Raw genomic sequence first — 16,578 nt, forward strand, 5'->3', positions numbered from 1 at the left:
CTCACTTATATAACACTGAGTGTTAGTTGTATTATCAGTTCTCCTGGGATGCTTCCAAACAACAGTCATCATTTTGGTATATTGGACTGAATGTTGGACAAATCCACACTTTAAAATCTCCCTAATTTAGCTGAAAAAAAGAAATGGAATATGCCTTTTAACATATAGGATTAGTTTGGGGATGGGAGGACGGGCAGAGGAGACAGATAAATAAATCTTAATCTGTTCCTAAGGAGTTACTCCCTTAAATAAAGAATGGATAACCTTTCCTGGCTGAGGACTGCACTTAATACTTTTCCGACACCCACAGAGGATAGGATCACATCATACATAAGAGTGGGGCTAATTTCAGATCTCTTTTAACCAAGATATTCCAGGTCACCTGAAAAAAATAATCTAGGCAAAAAGCAAAGCTTCCTCTTGTGTTCAGTGAGCGAAAGGAGTTGGGATTTCTAGCTGAAGCAGAACCCTTCCAGATGGGGCAGTAAGAGTCCCTTTTACTCAGATCTCCCTTTTAATATCTGAGATTGTCTCTCCCCAGTGATATAAACCAATTCTATTGGGGTCTCCAGCCAAGAGCCTCTGTTTCAGCCCTGGAGGTTCCTGGTTCTCCAGATTTTGGCTTGGGCTTCAACCTAGTTAATAGTTTCCTCTTAAACAGTGAAGTTGTGTTTTTTTTTGCGGCTACTAGTTGTCCTTTAGAAAGATGGGGTGATTTGAGGACCTAGCTCAATAAAATGAGATAGTGGGATGTCCTCCCAACATAGCAAGCCTGGCTTATTATACTTAGCTATAGAAAGAACTTCTCTTGCATCACGGTATTTATCAAGCTCTTTTCTTATTCACAATTATTCCTACCAGACCACACAGGCAATATCAGTGTTCTTCACACCCATTCTTGTCTCCTAGGATTTAAACTAGTCAATCCTTCTTGTTCCAGAACAACTATAAATATAATATTTACTTAAACTGATAGGGTCTTGCCCCGCAGAGCGAGCAACCATAGTTTTCCCACTGTCCCTCATGAGAAGGTAAGGCCAGATCCATGGAGCTTTCTCCCATAGATCATGGGAAGTGTATGTATGTACAAGTCACATTGCTTAACCATTGGTCTGAAAGCATTCGGCACTCAAAAGAGCAATGGCCATGCATTTGGTTAGCATGGAAGACCACAAGATGGAAGCCACTATCCAGTCAACCTAATTTACAGTGACTGTTCTTTTGTTGAGTTGGGCCATCTATCCTGATCAAAGCTACCTTATAGCAGCATGGCATTTGCTCTTCTCATTGCCCTTCCCTATTTCTGCCTTGATTGCCTCAATTGTCAGAGCCATTGTAGTCAATTAACTTCCTCCTAAGGTAGAAAGAGTGACAAAGCCTAACCAACACTTACTTTGGACAGTGTTGGGAGTAAAGTAGGAAAAGCTATTTAATACCAGTGTAGCTAACTTAAGCCCATCTCACTTATGGACTAAGAATGAGGTGAAGGCAACCACAGGAGACACAGCAAGAAACCTCAGTGCTGCAGGGCATGTTTGTGACAGGGGAAGACTCAATGGTGCTTTAAACCACTAGTAAGGAAAGATGTTCAAGATCCACCCACAGATACCAAGAGGGCAGGATGGGAAGAGGACAGACATTGTGAGGAAACAACATCCTCCCCTCTCCAAGCCTGTCTTCTTCTTCTCTTCTTGGTTCTGGGTTCCCCAAGTGCACAGGGCCCCGGATGAGGGTAAACCCGGACAGAGCCAAAGTTTCCAGCTACTCCAACATTGCATTTTTAATTGGGCTGGCTTGTGGTCTGGAAGGCTCATAGCTCCCCACCATGGTAAGGCGCTTCACCTGCATCGCCCGCCGCCCTCTCTTGCATTGGGAAGGATAGAAGGACTCTGAGCAGGGCCGATCGATCCGGGCAAACAGTCCTCCCGGGAGAGAGCGCTCTCTCTCTCCCACCTTCCAACCGCCCAGCCTCGGGTTTGCCTGTCAGCCGGCCGCTCCTCCGCACCAGAAGACGGGGCGCCTTGGCTGCGCTCGCTTTGTCCCCGGATTGCTGCGGTCGCCGTTGGCTGCCCAGGTGGAGCTCCGCAGCCGCCACGGGACTGGAGGGAGGCGGGGGCCGGCAGCCAGCTGGCTTCTCGATTGTCCTTCGCCTCCAGCAAGTGCAAGCGGCAGCCAGCACCTCCCTTTCACTGGCCGACGATGATGCGCTCCTCTCGCGCGCGGTGGGGAGGATGTGGAGAGAAGGCGAGGGGGAGGCTAAGGCGGAGAAGGAGCTGAAGCGGCGGCGGGGCAAGGCCGGTGGCCCCACTCGGGTTGTCCTACTTGGCCCGGCAAGCCCTCACCTTTTCCTCTTCCATGCGCCCCGCCAGGAACCTGTCCGGCGTCGTCGGGAGTTGTAGGCTGCGCTCGATCCAGAGGAGAAAAGGGTAGAAAGGCGAAGGGAGTCCGCTGAGATCCCAACCTTGAGCGCCAAAGCGCAGGCTGGATCGCAAAGGGCTGCTCTTTTGGTCAAGGCAAACAGCCGGATCCGAGAAAGAGACGGGAAGAATAGGCTAAAGGAGGGGGTGGGGAGAAGAGGAGGCGACCGGGGGGCAGGCTTGTTTGCTGACGATCGGAAGTTACTGACAATCAAACAGGACCTTCGCCGCTCCAGAGATCGAGCACGAGAGAGAGGGAGTGAGACACACGCACACCCGCGCGCACGCACACACCCATCCATCCCCAGACCAGGAGGAGGAGGAGAGAGCGGTGGTGGTGGTGGTGTGTGTGTGAGCTGGGGGGGGGGGGGGAGAAGAGGAAAGCTGATGTCTAAGGGAGTCACTCGGTGGAGGCAAAGCAGGCAGGCTTTCAACTTCTCCTCACCGCCGCCGAGCGCCAAGCGAGATCGCCGGAAAGCGGCGGAGCTTCCAGGAGCGGAACCCTTCCCATGGCCAGCCTGCGGCGGGGGATTTGACGCCGTTCCCTTGAAGCCACTTGACCAACCCCCGCCGCTCCACCTCACTCAGCGATGTCTTATTCCCCGCTCTCAGCCTGCACTTGCCTGTAAGGATACAGTGGCGTTCTCTCTGCGCTCTCCCCCCCCCATAACTCCCGGCGTGCGCGCCTGTCTTGCCCGCCTGCCTTTTTAAATTTTCTTTCTCAAAAGTCTCGGTTTGGGTTGCTCGGATCTGTTGCGGCAGCTGGATGGGGATGGGGGTGGGTATGGGTTTTCCCCTGAGGAAAACAAAAGCGGTCCGGCTCCGACGGTATTCCCCGCGACCGTTATAAAACAAAGCCACCCCGCGTGGGTCGAAGTTTCGCCCGTTTCACCTCGTCCTCTGATCTTTCCCCCCCTCCTTTCTCCTCAGATGGTTACATTACCTGCTGCTCTGCATCCAACTCCAGGTAAGCGCCTTGTTTTCCTCACCTCTGACTCTCTCTCCCCCCCCCCTCAACTCTGAGGCGCCGGTGCAGAGATTTGGGGCACAACCGAGGCGGCACCTTCCCTATAGAGACCTCCCGCTCTTCGTGTAAAACGTCCGGGGTGTTTCATATACTCTAGTCCGGGGTTTTATTCTACCGTTGCTCTTTGTAGTAAAACCGGCGGGCAAATAGTTGGACTATGCAAAGCGACGCCTCTCGCTCCCCTGACCCCCCCACCCCCAAGCTGTAAAGTGTAAATCAAAGCACCTCCTGCGCTCTTCCCCCCCCCCCATCGCTTCGCTCCTTCCCACAAGGCTGCAGTCCACGACTGGTGGACGGCAAGAGCCTCCTTAGTGCTTTTTGCGGAGGGGCTGAGAGGCCGGCTAAGGTTAGCCGCCGCAAACGCTGTTGCAGTTTCGGGTCACCTCAGCTTTGAAAGCCGCCGGAGTTTTCTTCCTCAAAAAGCCGGACGGGACGGGAGAGGAATGGAGGGAGGGCGACCGGCAATGGAATCGAATGGCCCAAGGTCTTCTCCTTTCCCTCCCCCCACGTTCGTTTCTTAAGAGAAAGCAGTCCCGGATTGCGGGAAGGATGCGGGACGGTGTGTGTGTTTGTATGGCGGAAGGGGGGGGGGGGGAATAGGATTGGGAAAAAAAAGGAAGGAATTTAAGAAACGGCGGCGTTGCTCTCCGCGTATACCTGTCGCTCGATATGTTTGTTTTTGTGTGTGTGTGTGTGTGTGTGTGTGTGTGTGTGTGATACAGGGGACGGACGTGGAGTTATGAGGATTTAAAAAAAAACAAAAACCGACGGCGGAGGTATTCCGTACTTCGGTGGAGTCGGTCCCATTCGTTTTCAGGGTATTCCACGATTTCGGCCGCAGTTTTTGTGTGTGTGTATGTGAGAGAGAGGGGGGGGGACTCTCCTCGTTCGACGGTCGGACCCTGAGGTAAACGCAACACGTGCGAGCAGCAACCCCACCCCTTCATTCGGGACAATCCCAGAGCTTGTGGCAGAGCAGGTGCTTTCCGCCCCCCCCCGCGGGAGCCCTCGCGGGCGTTGTGTTTTCCCGCGCGAGTTGCTCCGGCGCAGCTCCACCGTCCGCACCTTTCCCACTTCGCTCCCAATTCCGACCTTCGGCTTCCTTAGCGCCCGGAATGCACCTGTTTGCCAGGCTTTTTGCGGATCCCTCCCCCTGCCTTGGGAAGGAACTCAAACCCCCCCCCCCCGGGGAGTGGTGGGAAATCATGAGTCATCCGGGCGAGCCGGAAAGCGGCGCCTTTACCTTCCTGAGGGGGAAAAAATCCCCCAAAACACAAACGAGCAAACCCACGATCCAGTTAGAGTAACGGTGGTGGGGATGGGAATCAAAACAAAACCCTAACAACCCGGGAACGAGACTCTGAAAGGAAAGCGAGAAAGAAAAAGAAGAAAAAAAGGCGGCAAGAAAGCGACACTCTCTGAGCTTGGCTGGAAACGAGTTTGCGGTTGGAAGGAAAGGCGTTTGCGCGCGGCAAATGGGCGCACTTGGCAGGGGGAAGAGAGAAAAAAACGAGACCCCCCCTTCCTCCCCCCTCTCTTTTTAATTTGTGCGGTAACTGAAGTTAATCCGCCAACTTTTATCGGACTCCTTCTCTCTCCCCCACCGCCTTGTCCACTCGTTGCTTTTAGTGAATCAGAAGGCTTTTGGCCAGTTGCCTGCAAAGCACTTGCTAAAATCTGATCTCTTACTTCGGCAGGAGCCTTAAAAAACTTGGGAAGTTATTGGCATTTATACAGTTGGAGCTCTCAAGCTTTCCAAAGTAATAAAGTAATGAAGGGGAGGGGGAGGTATAGAAGGGGGAGGAGAGAGAGGGGGGGGAAACACTCTGTACTTTCCTACTATTAGAACCATACTTTATTTAGTGCTGATTATGCAACATTCCGTGCACAGGAGACTTGACAGGCGGATTTACTCTGAAGAAATGAAAAGTCAGCCTCCGTGTCTTTTCCTTCTTTCTTCTCTTCCTCAGAGAGGGCAGAGCGTTGAAAGAGGATTGGGGGGGGGGGGAAGGCCCAGGTTCAAATTCTCATTGGACTTCGGTACCTCTCCTGGGTGGGACAGGCTGGCTTTGAACCAATCCCTGCCTCTCAGTTCAATCTACTTCTCAGCGCTACTGGGGAATTTAACAAGAAGAGTTGGAGGGGGCCCTGGAGGTCTTCTAGTCCAACCCCCACCTCAAGCAGGAAACTCTTATCATTTCAGACAAATGGTTCTCCAATCTCTTCTTACAACCTCCAGTGTTACAGCACCCACAACCTATGGAGGCAAGCTTACTTTCTTGTTAACTTTCCAGAACTGCTCAAGTCTGTCAATCTTGAGTCTTTCTTCCAAAGTGTTGGCTATTCTCCCTAGCTTGGTGTCAGCTGCAAATTTGATGAGTTCCCTTTTTATACCCTTATGTAGTTCATTTATGAAGATCAATCAGAATAGAGCTGGAAGGGACCTTGGAAGTCTTCTAGACCAACCCCCTCCTCAAGCAGGAGACCGTATACCATTTCAGATAAGTGACTATCCAGTCTCTTCTTCAAAATCTCCAGTGATGAATCACCCATAGCTTCTGGAGGCAAGCTGTTCCACTGGTTAATTGTCCTCACTGTTAGGAAGTTTCTCCTCAATTCCAGGCTGCTTCTCTTCTTGATTAGTTTCCATCCATTGCTTCTTGTCCTGTCCTCAGGTGCTTTGGAGAATAGCTTGACCCCCTCTTCGTGGCAGCACCTCAAGTATTGGAACACAGCTATCATCTTACCCGTGGTACTTCTTTTCATTAAATTAGACCTACCCATCTCTTGCAACCATTCTTACATTGGCATTGGTTCCTGCAGAATAGGTGGGGTGTAAATAGAGCAAAGAATCAGGTGTTTTCAAGAAATAAAAATGAAAAGAAAGGATCCCAAAGCAGCAATGGCAGTGATCATGGTTACGGCCTGAGGCTGTTCTGCACTTCAGCCTTAGCTTAAAGAATTGGGGTGGGGGAGATAGGAGAGGATAAATCAGATTCCTTGTAGGAAAGTCGAGTTTTGAGGCAGGATCTGGGAGGTCTGATCCTTGGAAAGTTCTGTATTGTCAGTCATTTGATCAAACAAAGAAATATGTGAGAAATGGGTTCCCTTCATTTGTCTTCTGATCTTGTCTTTCAATAGAGATCTGCTCTAATAGCTATTCCTTTACAAAGCCAAAACATTTTATTAGTTTTGCTCAGAAGCTTTTGGCAGTTAGTGTGGACAGTCTTAGATGATAAAAGCAGAGCCACATGTCTGCTAGTTATGGTTTGTTTGTTTGTTTGTTTGTTTGTTTGTTTATTCATTCATTCATTCATTCATTCATTCATTCATTCATTCATTCATTCATTCATTTATTAGATTTGTATGCCGCCCTTCTCCGTAGACTCGGGGCGGCTAACAACAGTAATGAAACAACATATAACAAATCTAATATTTAAAATAATTTAAAAACCCTTATTAAAAACCGAACATACACACAAACATACCATGCATAAATTGTATAGGCCTAGGGGGAAGGAATATCTCAATTCCCCCATGCCGGACAACAGAGGTGGGTTTTAAGGAGCTTACGAAAGGCGAGGAGGGTGGGGGCAATTCTGATCTCTGGGGGGAGCTGGTTCCAGAGGGTCGGGGCTGCCACAGAGAAGGCTCTTTCCCTGGGTCCCACCAAATGACATTGTTTAGTGGATGGGACCCGGAGAAGGCCAACTCTCTGGGACCTAACTGGTTGCTGGGATTCGTGTGGCAGAAGGCGGTCCCGGAGATATTCTGGTCCGATGCCATGAAGGGCTTTATAGGTCATAACCATCACTTTGAATTGTGACCGGAAACTGATCGGCAACCAATGCAGACTGCAGAGTGTTGGTGTAAATGGGCATACTTAGGAAAGCCCATGATTGCTCTCACAGCTGCATTCTGCACAATCTGAAGTTTCTGAACACTTTTCAAAGGTAGCCCCATGTAGAGACCGTTACAGTAGTCGAATCTCGAGGTGATGAAGGCATGAGTGACTGTGAACAGTGACTCCCTGTCCAGATAGGGCCGCAACTGGTGCACCAGGCGAACCTGGGCAAACGCCCCCCTCGCCACAGCTGAAAGATGGTTCTCTAATGTGAGCTGTGGATCGAGGAGGACACCCAAGTTGCGGACCTTCTCTGAGGGAATCAATAATCCCCCCACCCAGGGTAATGGACGGATGGATGGAATTGTCCTTGGGAGGCAAAACCCGCAGCCACTCCATCGTATCAGGGTTGAGTTTGAGTCTGTTAACACCCATCCAGATCCCAACAGCCTCCAGGCACCGGCACATCACATCCACTGCTTCGTTGACTGGACATGGGGTGGAGATGTACAACTGGGTATCATCTGCATACTGATGATACCTCACCCCATGCCCTTGGATGATCTCGCCCAGAGGTTTCATTTCGCATTTAGGGTGCTTTACAGCAGTGTTTTTCAACCAGTGTGCCGTGAGACATGGTCAGGTGTGCCGCGAAGCTCAGAGAGAGAAAGAAAACAAGAGAGAGAGAGAGAGAGAGAAAGAAAGAGAGAAAGAAAACAAGAGAGAAAGAAAGAGAGAGAAAAAGAAAATAAGAGAGAGAAAGCAATAGAGAGAGAGAAAGCAAGAGAGAGAGAGAGAAAGCAAGAGAGAGAAAGAGAAAGAGAGCAAGAGAGAGAAAGAAAGCGAGAAAGAAAGCAAGAGAGAGAGAAAGAGAGGGAGGGAAGGTGGGAGAGAGAAAGACATAGAGGAAGGGAGGGAGGGAGAAAGCAAAAAAGGAAGGAAGGAAGAGAGAAAGAAAGAGAGATGGAGAGAGAGAGAAAAAAGAAGGGAGAGAAAGAGGGAGGGAAAGAGAAATAGAGCGAAAGGGAGGAAGAGAGAGAAAAATTTTTTGTCCAAACTTTCTTTAGCCGCCCCCCCCCCCACTCAATGTGCCCCAGGGTTTTGTAAATGTAAAAAATGTGCCATGGCTCAAAAAAGGTTGGAAATCACTGCTTTACAGCCCTCTCTAAGCAGTTTAGTAAGCATATTGCCCCCAACAATCTGGATCCCCATTTTACCCACCTTGGAAAGATGGTAGGTTGAGTCAGTCAAACTTGAACCTACTGAGATTCGATCTGCCAAAATGCTGGCAGCCGGCGATCAGCAAAAGTAGCTTCTAACTTCTAACATTTGAGTTAGATGATTAGATTGGAGGTTGAAGGAGAGGTTGGGGTGGATTTTGAATACAATCTTGGGGAAAAGTTAGCATTTGGTAACCTGACATGAAGACTATTTTCAGCTTAGATTTATGTCAAGGACATTACATTATTGCTGAAAGGCCTATGTTGTATTAATATAGACAATTTGAGATTGTCTTCCTAAGTGTCTACGTTAGTTTTATACTGGTTCCCATAAAACCATAGGAAATATGCCAGCAGAGTAAACATGATTAAAGAAAGGGTTTTATACACTGACTGTATGTTATTTGGTAGCTTCCTGATCAGCCGTTAACCTAATTTGTCCAGCTTCTTAAATGTTTTTGCATCCATTACTTGATTCTCTCTTGACGGTAGCTAGGATTTTTCTACTTACATCAGATAACACCAACATTTTACAATGGATCTAATCCACAGTAATTTCGTCACTGCCCTCCATCCGTGTCACTTGAAATGAATGAAAAATACTTGTATAATATAGTGGATCAGCCATAGTAATTTCTGCCTAAGCTACCCAGAAAAAAAATGAGAAGTTTAGTTAATGGGGATGACGATGGTGATGATTAGTATTTTCTGAGTGGAAAGTAGTCTTGACTGATATTATTATTATTATTATTATTATTATTATTATTATTATTATTATTATTAATTAGATTTGTATGCCGTCCCTCTCTGTAGACTGATATGTCCAAACGTCAGTTTACCTGGGAACTAGATGTTGTTGGGAGGAAAGAGAAGATAACAGTTTTGAAACAGGAAAGAAAAACAAAGGGGGAAGCTAGGTGATGTCTGCTTGCAAAGAATGTCCTTCTCACATGAACATTGTGGCAGTCTACTATTGTCTTTGTAACTGCAGCCCACCCAACATTTATAGAAGTTTCCTAAGACAGGCAGGAGAGGTACTGCCTGCATCCTTATATTATACTAGGCTATCATATGATTCTTTACTTAGAGCTTGACACGTTGCATGAAGCCAACTATTCAAGTTTGTAAAGCATGGTTTCAGGTTTGTGAACCCAGCCAATTGTGGTTTATTTATTGGCTGGCTTATGCAAACAGGTGTGCAAATAGCATAATTGGTGATACCCGTCAATACCTGACAGCACTTAAGCTATGATGTCATCATGCACTAATCTTAAAATGCCACCGGGTTTACATTTCCATTGTCTGAAATGGCTCTCTGAATGATCTCGTGATCAATAACCAGAGATAAGAAAGAACTTTGTCCATGCTGCACAGAGGCTTTAATTCATCTAGATTTTTGTAAAGCCAAGAGGTTTTAAATAGTGTAATGCATGTATTTTAATAAGTGCATATTGCTTTGAGGAAAAACAAAAATACTGAGAACCAGACTGTTTCATTGTTTAAGACCATATGATTGAGACTGGAAGCCCTTGGTTTAAAGGTCTGCTCAGCCATAAAAAAATAATTGAGTGATCATCAACTCTCAGTTTAATTTTCCTCCCTGATTTGTTGTCATAATAAAAGATGTGTGCAAGTGTGTAGGCATAAAACATCCCACAACAGGATGAGACAGGATGGATTTGTGTGATTTAAGAGCTGGTGGCTCTTCATTGCTCCAAATAAGAGATGGCATTGAGCTAATAGCTTCATGCTGATGAAGATCTAAAGCACACACCTTACAGCTTCTTTAAAAGGTCACTTATAACCATAAGAAAGGCTCATCTTATCCAAAAGTCTGATAATAAGCTAGATTAGTCTTTCTTATCCTGGTGTCTTTCAGATATTCACAGCATTCATTTACTGGGTGAAGGGAGTCAAAATCTGATATTTGTATTTTATCTAGCCTGGAAAGGATTGATTTGGCAAGAGCAAATATAGTGATGCATAAGAGGCAAAAGGAGCTGCCTCTCAGCTATGATTTTGGTATCTTTTTGTGAGATTTTCACCGGTATCCAATATTATTTTGGGCTCCGCTAATAGTCAGGTGTCAATCAGCTAATTCTTACTGCAATCCTATGCTGGAAATTCATGATGAGACTTTTCCTTCCCCAAACTTGGCAGGCTTTTCCGCTTCAGGGAGGGTGGGGGGGCATTTGTATAGTTTGTACTGGAGAGTGGGGAGACGTTTTTCTGCTTGCAACATTGATGGATTGGGTGAAGCCCAGCAGATCCCGTCCAACAAAATGCATACAGTCCCTGGAATAGAATCCACTTTATCTCTGAAGACTCTCTTCTACATGCCCCCACCCACCCAAGTAGGAGGCTGAGGAACCTTTGAAAACACATTTGAAGCAGCTAGAAGTAAGGGGTGTTTGATACACCCTGGTGCTCCTCCTCCTTTGGTGTGTTGCAGAGTTGAAGAGTGCTGCAAAGTTTGGTGGTCAAGTGGCCAAGAAATTTAATTTGTTTCTGTTGGCTAAAATTACTCTTAACATTTGGCGATCCAGCAGTAACGCTACGTTGCCAGTACTATTAATGATCTGCTGGACTTGGGAAATTTAAGCACCTTAGATTTTCCTTTTCTTCTTTAAATGAATGTTTCCATCAGTCCATGGAAGCTTGGAAGTAAATGCCAAATTTATGGAAATGTCTTTTGGGGCTAGTTTGAGAACAAACAGTAATACTTGACTTGGCAGTAAGGAGGCTCAGCTGAAATAAGGTGATGAGTGGGGTCACCACATTTTATGAGTGCGGTGGGAAGATTAAAGAAGGCACAGAAACGGAGGAAAATACAAAGCCTTCAATATGCGAGATAACAGCGAGGGTGGAATAGGCACGTGCAGAGAATTATCTTGGAGCGTTTCCCCTCTCTTAATGCTTCGGCATGCACTGTGCTTGTGAGTTCCCATGTCTCCAATCCATAAGGGTACCTGTGGCAATAAGAGAATGCAGTGATCCCGCTGCCATGGTTTTCTGCAGACTCTCTTATTTCTACTATGACTGTCTGGTGGACCCACTGTTGCTAAGGGGCAGGTTTTACCTGAACTTGCTGCGTTGCTGGGTGCAGTTCCCAAGACTCAAGAGGGTTGCAGATCGTGTGCTGTGTTGAAGACCTTGGCTTGTCAATCCTCTGGATGCAGGTCTTGGGAAGGTACCATGGGCAATGGAGCAATTAAAAACGGTGCCTGCACATCCAGGCCCCTTTAATGACTTTGAACAGCTGCATGCTGGACAGAACTGAGTATGAGGGAGCAAAGATCGGTTTGGCTTGGTGGACCCTTTGGGGCCCCTGAATGTCAAGATGGGCCAAAGTCATCTCTGCGTGAAGTCATTTGAACTGTTTACAAGAGCAGTTATACACAGCAAGGGATTGTTCTGTAGGGGATAAAGTTATGCTGTTGTCTGAAAGAAAAGCAGAGGGACCCCACATTTTGCAAAAATAGAATCTGAATGATAGGATGCTGTGAGAGACCATTGCTTTTTTGCTGGACATGTTTCTGGCCTAGTTGGACTTGATGAATGCCAAAATTTCCAGCCGTTAGCAGCAGAGACCCTTTGGGTGTGCCTGTGTGTGGGCCATGGATGTGTAAGCACCTGTGTGCTCATGATCTTGCATCTCATATTAATACCTGTAAGGGGTTCAGGACCCCATTCAAGTAAGTGTGGAGAACCTTCACTTTTTCCTTTGTAGTCACAGCAAATAGAAGAGTGTGGGGGTTCCCATGCAGCATTTCATTACATTGGTTAAAAAAAAACCCCCAAACACCTCACAGTAATTTTTGTTTTGCAGCCTCAGAATGCCAAATATATTTCTTACACTTTATTTTGGGCAGCACTCCACTTTTACATCAGGAAAGATTCATTAGGAAGACAATTGAATGTGTTCAGCAGATCTAGTCCACCGGTTTTCCCTTGAGCTTGGAAAAGTAATTACATATTGGCAGAATTTAAAACACTAATGAGGAAATGCAGTGAGACAAGCAAAAAGAAACCACAATCCATTACACAAATTAAATACTTTAGGTTATTGCAGTTAAGGTTACTGCGCGGTAATCATTGTTCTTCCCCCCCCTATTATTGTTTACCAGAGATTAACACATATCAGTGGTAACGTTTTGGTGTTTTCTTCTTATTGGGTATGTATTTAACCAGGGCAGTTCTGTGCCTGTCTACTTAAGAAGTGAACCTCACTGAATCCTAGACATACTATCATTGTTTATTTATTTTATTTTTTATTTATTTATTTATTCATTCATTCATTCATTCATTCATTCATTTATTAGATTTGTATGCCGCCCCTCTCCGTAGACTTGGGGCGGCTAACAACAATAATAAGACAATATAAACAGATCTAATATTTAAGTTTAAGTTAAATTAAAAACCCCTAATTTAAGAAACCAATCATACATACAGACATACCAAGCATAAATTTTATAAGCCTAAGGGGAAGGGAATATCTCAATTCCCCCATGCCTGACGACAGAGGTGGGTTTTAAGGAGCTTACGAAAGGCGAGGAGGGTGGGGGCAACTCTGATCTCTGGGGGGAGTTGGTTCCAGAGGGTCGGGGCCGCCACAGAGAAGGCTCTTCCCCTGGGTCCTGCCAGACGGCATTGTTTAGTCGACGGGACCTGGAGAAGGCCAACTCTGTGGGACCTAACTGGTCGCTGGGAGATGGATGAATTAGATGCTGCAGTAGATGCACAGCTGCTGAACCAGTGTAGGCACCTGGCCCGATACACCATAGGGACCAAGCTTTGGGATGGAACAGAGTCCATTAATGTAATCTTAAATCTTCCCCTTGCATATATCTTTGTACAGTGGCAGGTTTCCGAACATAATTCAAAATATTGCTGTTTACCTTTGAAACCCTTACATAGCTTGGGAAACATCTGATTATTTAAAAGAACATCTTCTGGATGAAATTTCCTCAACCCCACTACAAAAAAGCCCTGTTTCTAGTGCCCACCAGTTACTGTATCAGGGTCCCTGCTTTGCATGCTCTGAGACTGTGCAAATAGGAATTAAGGTGAAGTCAGCATCACAGGAAGGAATGATGTAGCCTGTCCCAAGAACAGCAATGAGGCTCACTCCCACAGGGTTGGTCCCTAAATCATGAGAATAATGCTCACATTGGAAGTTAGAAAGTGAAAACAGCCCCAGATCCTAATAGGGATTCTTTTTTAAACGTAAAATGTTGTATTTGTTTCTGAGAGTGAAATAAACATGTTTATAGACAACAGTCTAAGCAAAGGCGTTCCATGTTGAATCAGTTGCCATCCACAGATGGATACAAATTCAAACTTGTGCTTATTATTTCTTTCCTCGATAATGACTTAAATTGCTTTCATTTAAAGAATACCACAGCAATTTGGGGGTTTGGAAAAACTTGGAAGTTCAAAGATTTAAGGACTGAGTATTTAAAAAACCAACCATTTAAGAATAAGTAATACATCCAAGATAAATGGAATAGGAGCCCATTCATTTCAGCATTTAAAGATATAACAGTTTACTCATGATCTTGTTCCAAGTACCGTATATCTTTTTAAAAAAAATAAAATATTTTTATTGATTTTTTACAATATAGACTCACACAACATAAAACAAGTATTTTGTGAATTGTGCCCACCACCAGACAAACATTCATATCCCCCCACCAAATCGGGGGTGTTTCTTGTATAAACCATTTTAACCCAAGAGCAAAGTATCTACTTACATACTTACCTGGCAGGGGAGATACCTTGATCATGAAGTACTGTATATCTTCAGGTTGATTCTCTCAGTTCTGAAGGGAGACAATCAGCCTGTAGACATACTGACAAAATATATAAGGTCTTGTTGCGTGATAATCTTTAATAAAAGAAATTGGTTAATTTCTTAGTTTCCATTCTAATAGGAATTTTAGCTTGTATCAACAGAAAGATTTTGTCATGAGTTTTATATTTGTGCAGTTTGTGGTTATAATGAAGAATGATTGGATAGGATTTACATCAACTGGGAGATGGGAGCTTCTGGTGAAGTTTTCAATGGGGATTTTTTTTTTGGTTTTTTCATGGAATCTTACAAGGCAATGGCCCCCAACTGGGACCAGTTCTGTGGAGAGAATTTCTCCGTACTGAAGGAGCGGGTCCAGCAGTCACATGGGTTGCTCATGTCCAATCCGGTGGAACTGAGCCTAGTATTAAAAAAGCTTGCCGGATCCGCCCCTTCCCCAGAATTCGCTCAGTTCGCATATCCTGCGGTTGTATGTGATAGCTCGTTCAACATTCTAACACCTTCCCTTCGATCTTTCCTTCAAAAAAGTAGTAAGATTTATTGTCTTTATTTTATTACTTGCACTATTTGCGCCAGCCGTTTTAAAAAAGGAAAAAAAGTAAAGGGCGGCTAGGCTTTTTTACTTGGGAGAAGTTGCGGTTTCGTTTTCCCCCGGCGGTTTTGCCGGTTACGATTCCTGCGGCCGCTTGTGGATTCTTCTAATCCCTTGGCCTGGAGGTCCTAGTGCAAGTATTTATCATTGGATTATTGCTTATTTATTGTATAAAAATATATTTAAGGGCTTATAAATACCTCCTGCGGAGTGGGACGCCTCTAGTCTCCTGGACTTAGTCGATCGCTTTTCCCTTAAGAAATTCTACGAAGCGATTTTTTGGCGCGAAGGCCTTCGCGCCCTTTCTTAAAATATCTAGGCCTCTCGTGTTGGCCTCCTGCCAGCCGCGTAGGCCTCAGTCCACCGCGTGGATCCGGGAGCGGGCCTTGGGGGTCCCAGGCTAAATTCTCCACCGGCCTAGCCTCCAACCAGAGTGCCTTGGTTTTACTTAATTGCAAAGTTTAGGGAGGCTGGCCCCGCTGGATTTGGGGGCACGAACTCTGGGTTTGCCCAGATTGTCCTCACGTTTCAGCAGCTTCGAGGCCTCGAAGCAGGATCCATTCCTCTTGGGAAGTCCTTGAAATCTTCTCCTTATAATTTAGTATTGGCTCAGCCTTGTCTTCTGTTAATTGTCAGACTATGGCTACTTTTCCCAAGAGAGGCACAACTAAAGGTCCCAGAGAGGCCAGGCCTACAGGCGATGAGATTACTAGTATCCCCCAGGCCTCTTCCTCCTCTTCTCCAGGGGCCCGCCCCTCGACCAAGGTCACCAGGGCCGAGAAGAGAAGGGACCTAGCCCTACAAAAGATTCATGATAAATCAGCAAAACGTTTGAAAGTGCAGGCCCAAGTAATCAGTAGTCAAGACCCACCAGAGGCCTCTAGTCTGCCTCCTTCTGGGGTCCCTGTGTTATCTCTGGATGAGCCAAACCTAGACAGACCCCAACCTAACCTATGGGGCATAGGTCCAGAGGAACCAGATATTATGGAAGATTCCCCCCAGCCAGGATCCTCCCAGGCCTTTAGGAATTCTTCTGCCATTTCTGCTGATATTTCCAGTTTACCTCCTGAGTTCCAATCTATTTTTGCTGTGTTGTCCAAAGCCATTGATGCCAAACTCTCCTCCATCAATGAGCTTCCTTTACCTCTTCCTCCTTCTCGTTCCTCCCGCCCCTTGGGTTCTTCCCCAGCGGTCAGAGCTCCTATTCAGGATGACTCAGAGTCCTCCCAAGATGAATATGAGGATGTAGAGGAGGATGAAGACCCTTTCCAGGGCTTATCAGAGGATGAGGAATCCCAAATAAAGGTCCCTCCTCCTATTACTATTTTCCCTTCTCAACTATTCAAATCTCTCCTCCTCAAAGCTAGAATTTCTACGGGATTAGCGGCCCAGGAGAAACAAGCCTCCACTTCCACTGATCCCCCGGAGGAGAATTTACCTTACTTCACAGAGGAACAGGAGGATAACGAGGTAATCCCTATGCCTAAATTATTTAAAGATGCCTTACTTAAACAGTGGGATTTTCCAGCCTCTGGCCTTAATCCCTCTACCAAGGACAGAAAGTTGTATAAACTCTCCTCTTCCTATGAAGAGCTTCTATCTTTTCCCAAACCAGATGAACCTGTCAAAATTCTTCACTCGGCAGCGGCTGTGCCAGGCGAGGCGG

The 16,578-nt window shown here is 46.1% G+C and overlaps 1 protein-coding gene across 1 annotated transcript in view; it reads left to right on the top strand.

Moving 5' to 3' along the window:
* The first annotated feature begins 2,800 nt into the window (after window positions 1-2,800).
* FGF18 (fibroblast growth factor 18) overlaps window positions 2,801-16,578 on the top strand; it is a 170,303-nt gene continuing 156,525 nt past the window's right edge. Inside the window, 3 exon segments of the mRNA XM_070738303.1 lie at window positions 2,801-2,991; window positions 2,994-3,042; window positions 3,348-3,384. Of these exon segments, the coding sequence (XP_070594404.1) occupies window positions 2,805-2,991; window positions 2,994-3,042; window positions 3,348-3,384 (273 nt within the window). The 5' untranslated portion in view covers window positions 2,801-2,804.

Source organism: Erythrolamprus reginae, chromosome 1, assembly GCF_031021105.1.
Source record: "Erythrolamprus reginae isolate rEryReg1 chromosome 1, rEryReg1.hap1, whole genome shotgun sequence".
Classification (NCBI taxonomy): Eukaryota; Metazoa; Chordata; class Lepidosauria; order Squamata; family Dipsadidae; genus Erythrolamprus; species Erythrolamprus reginae.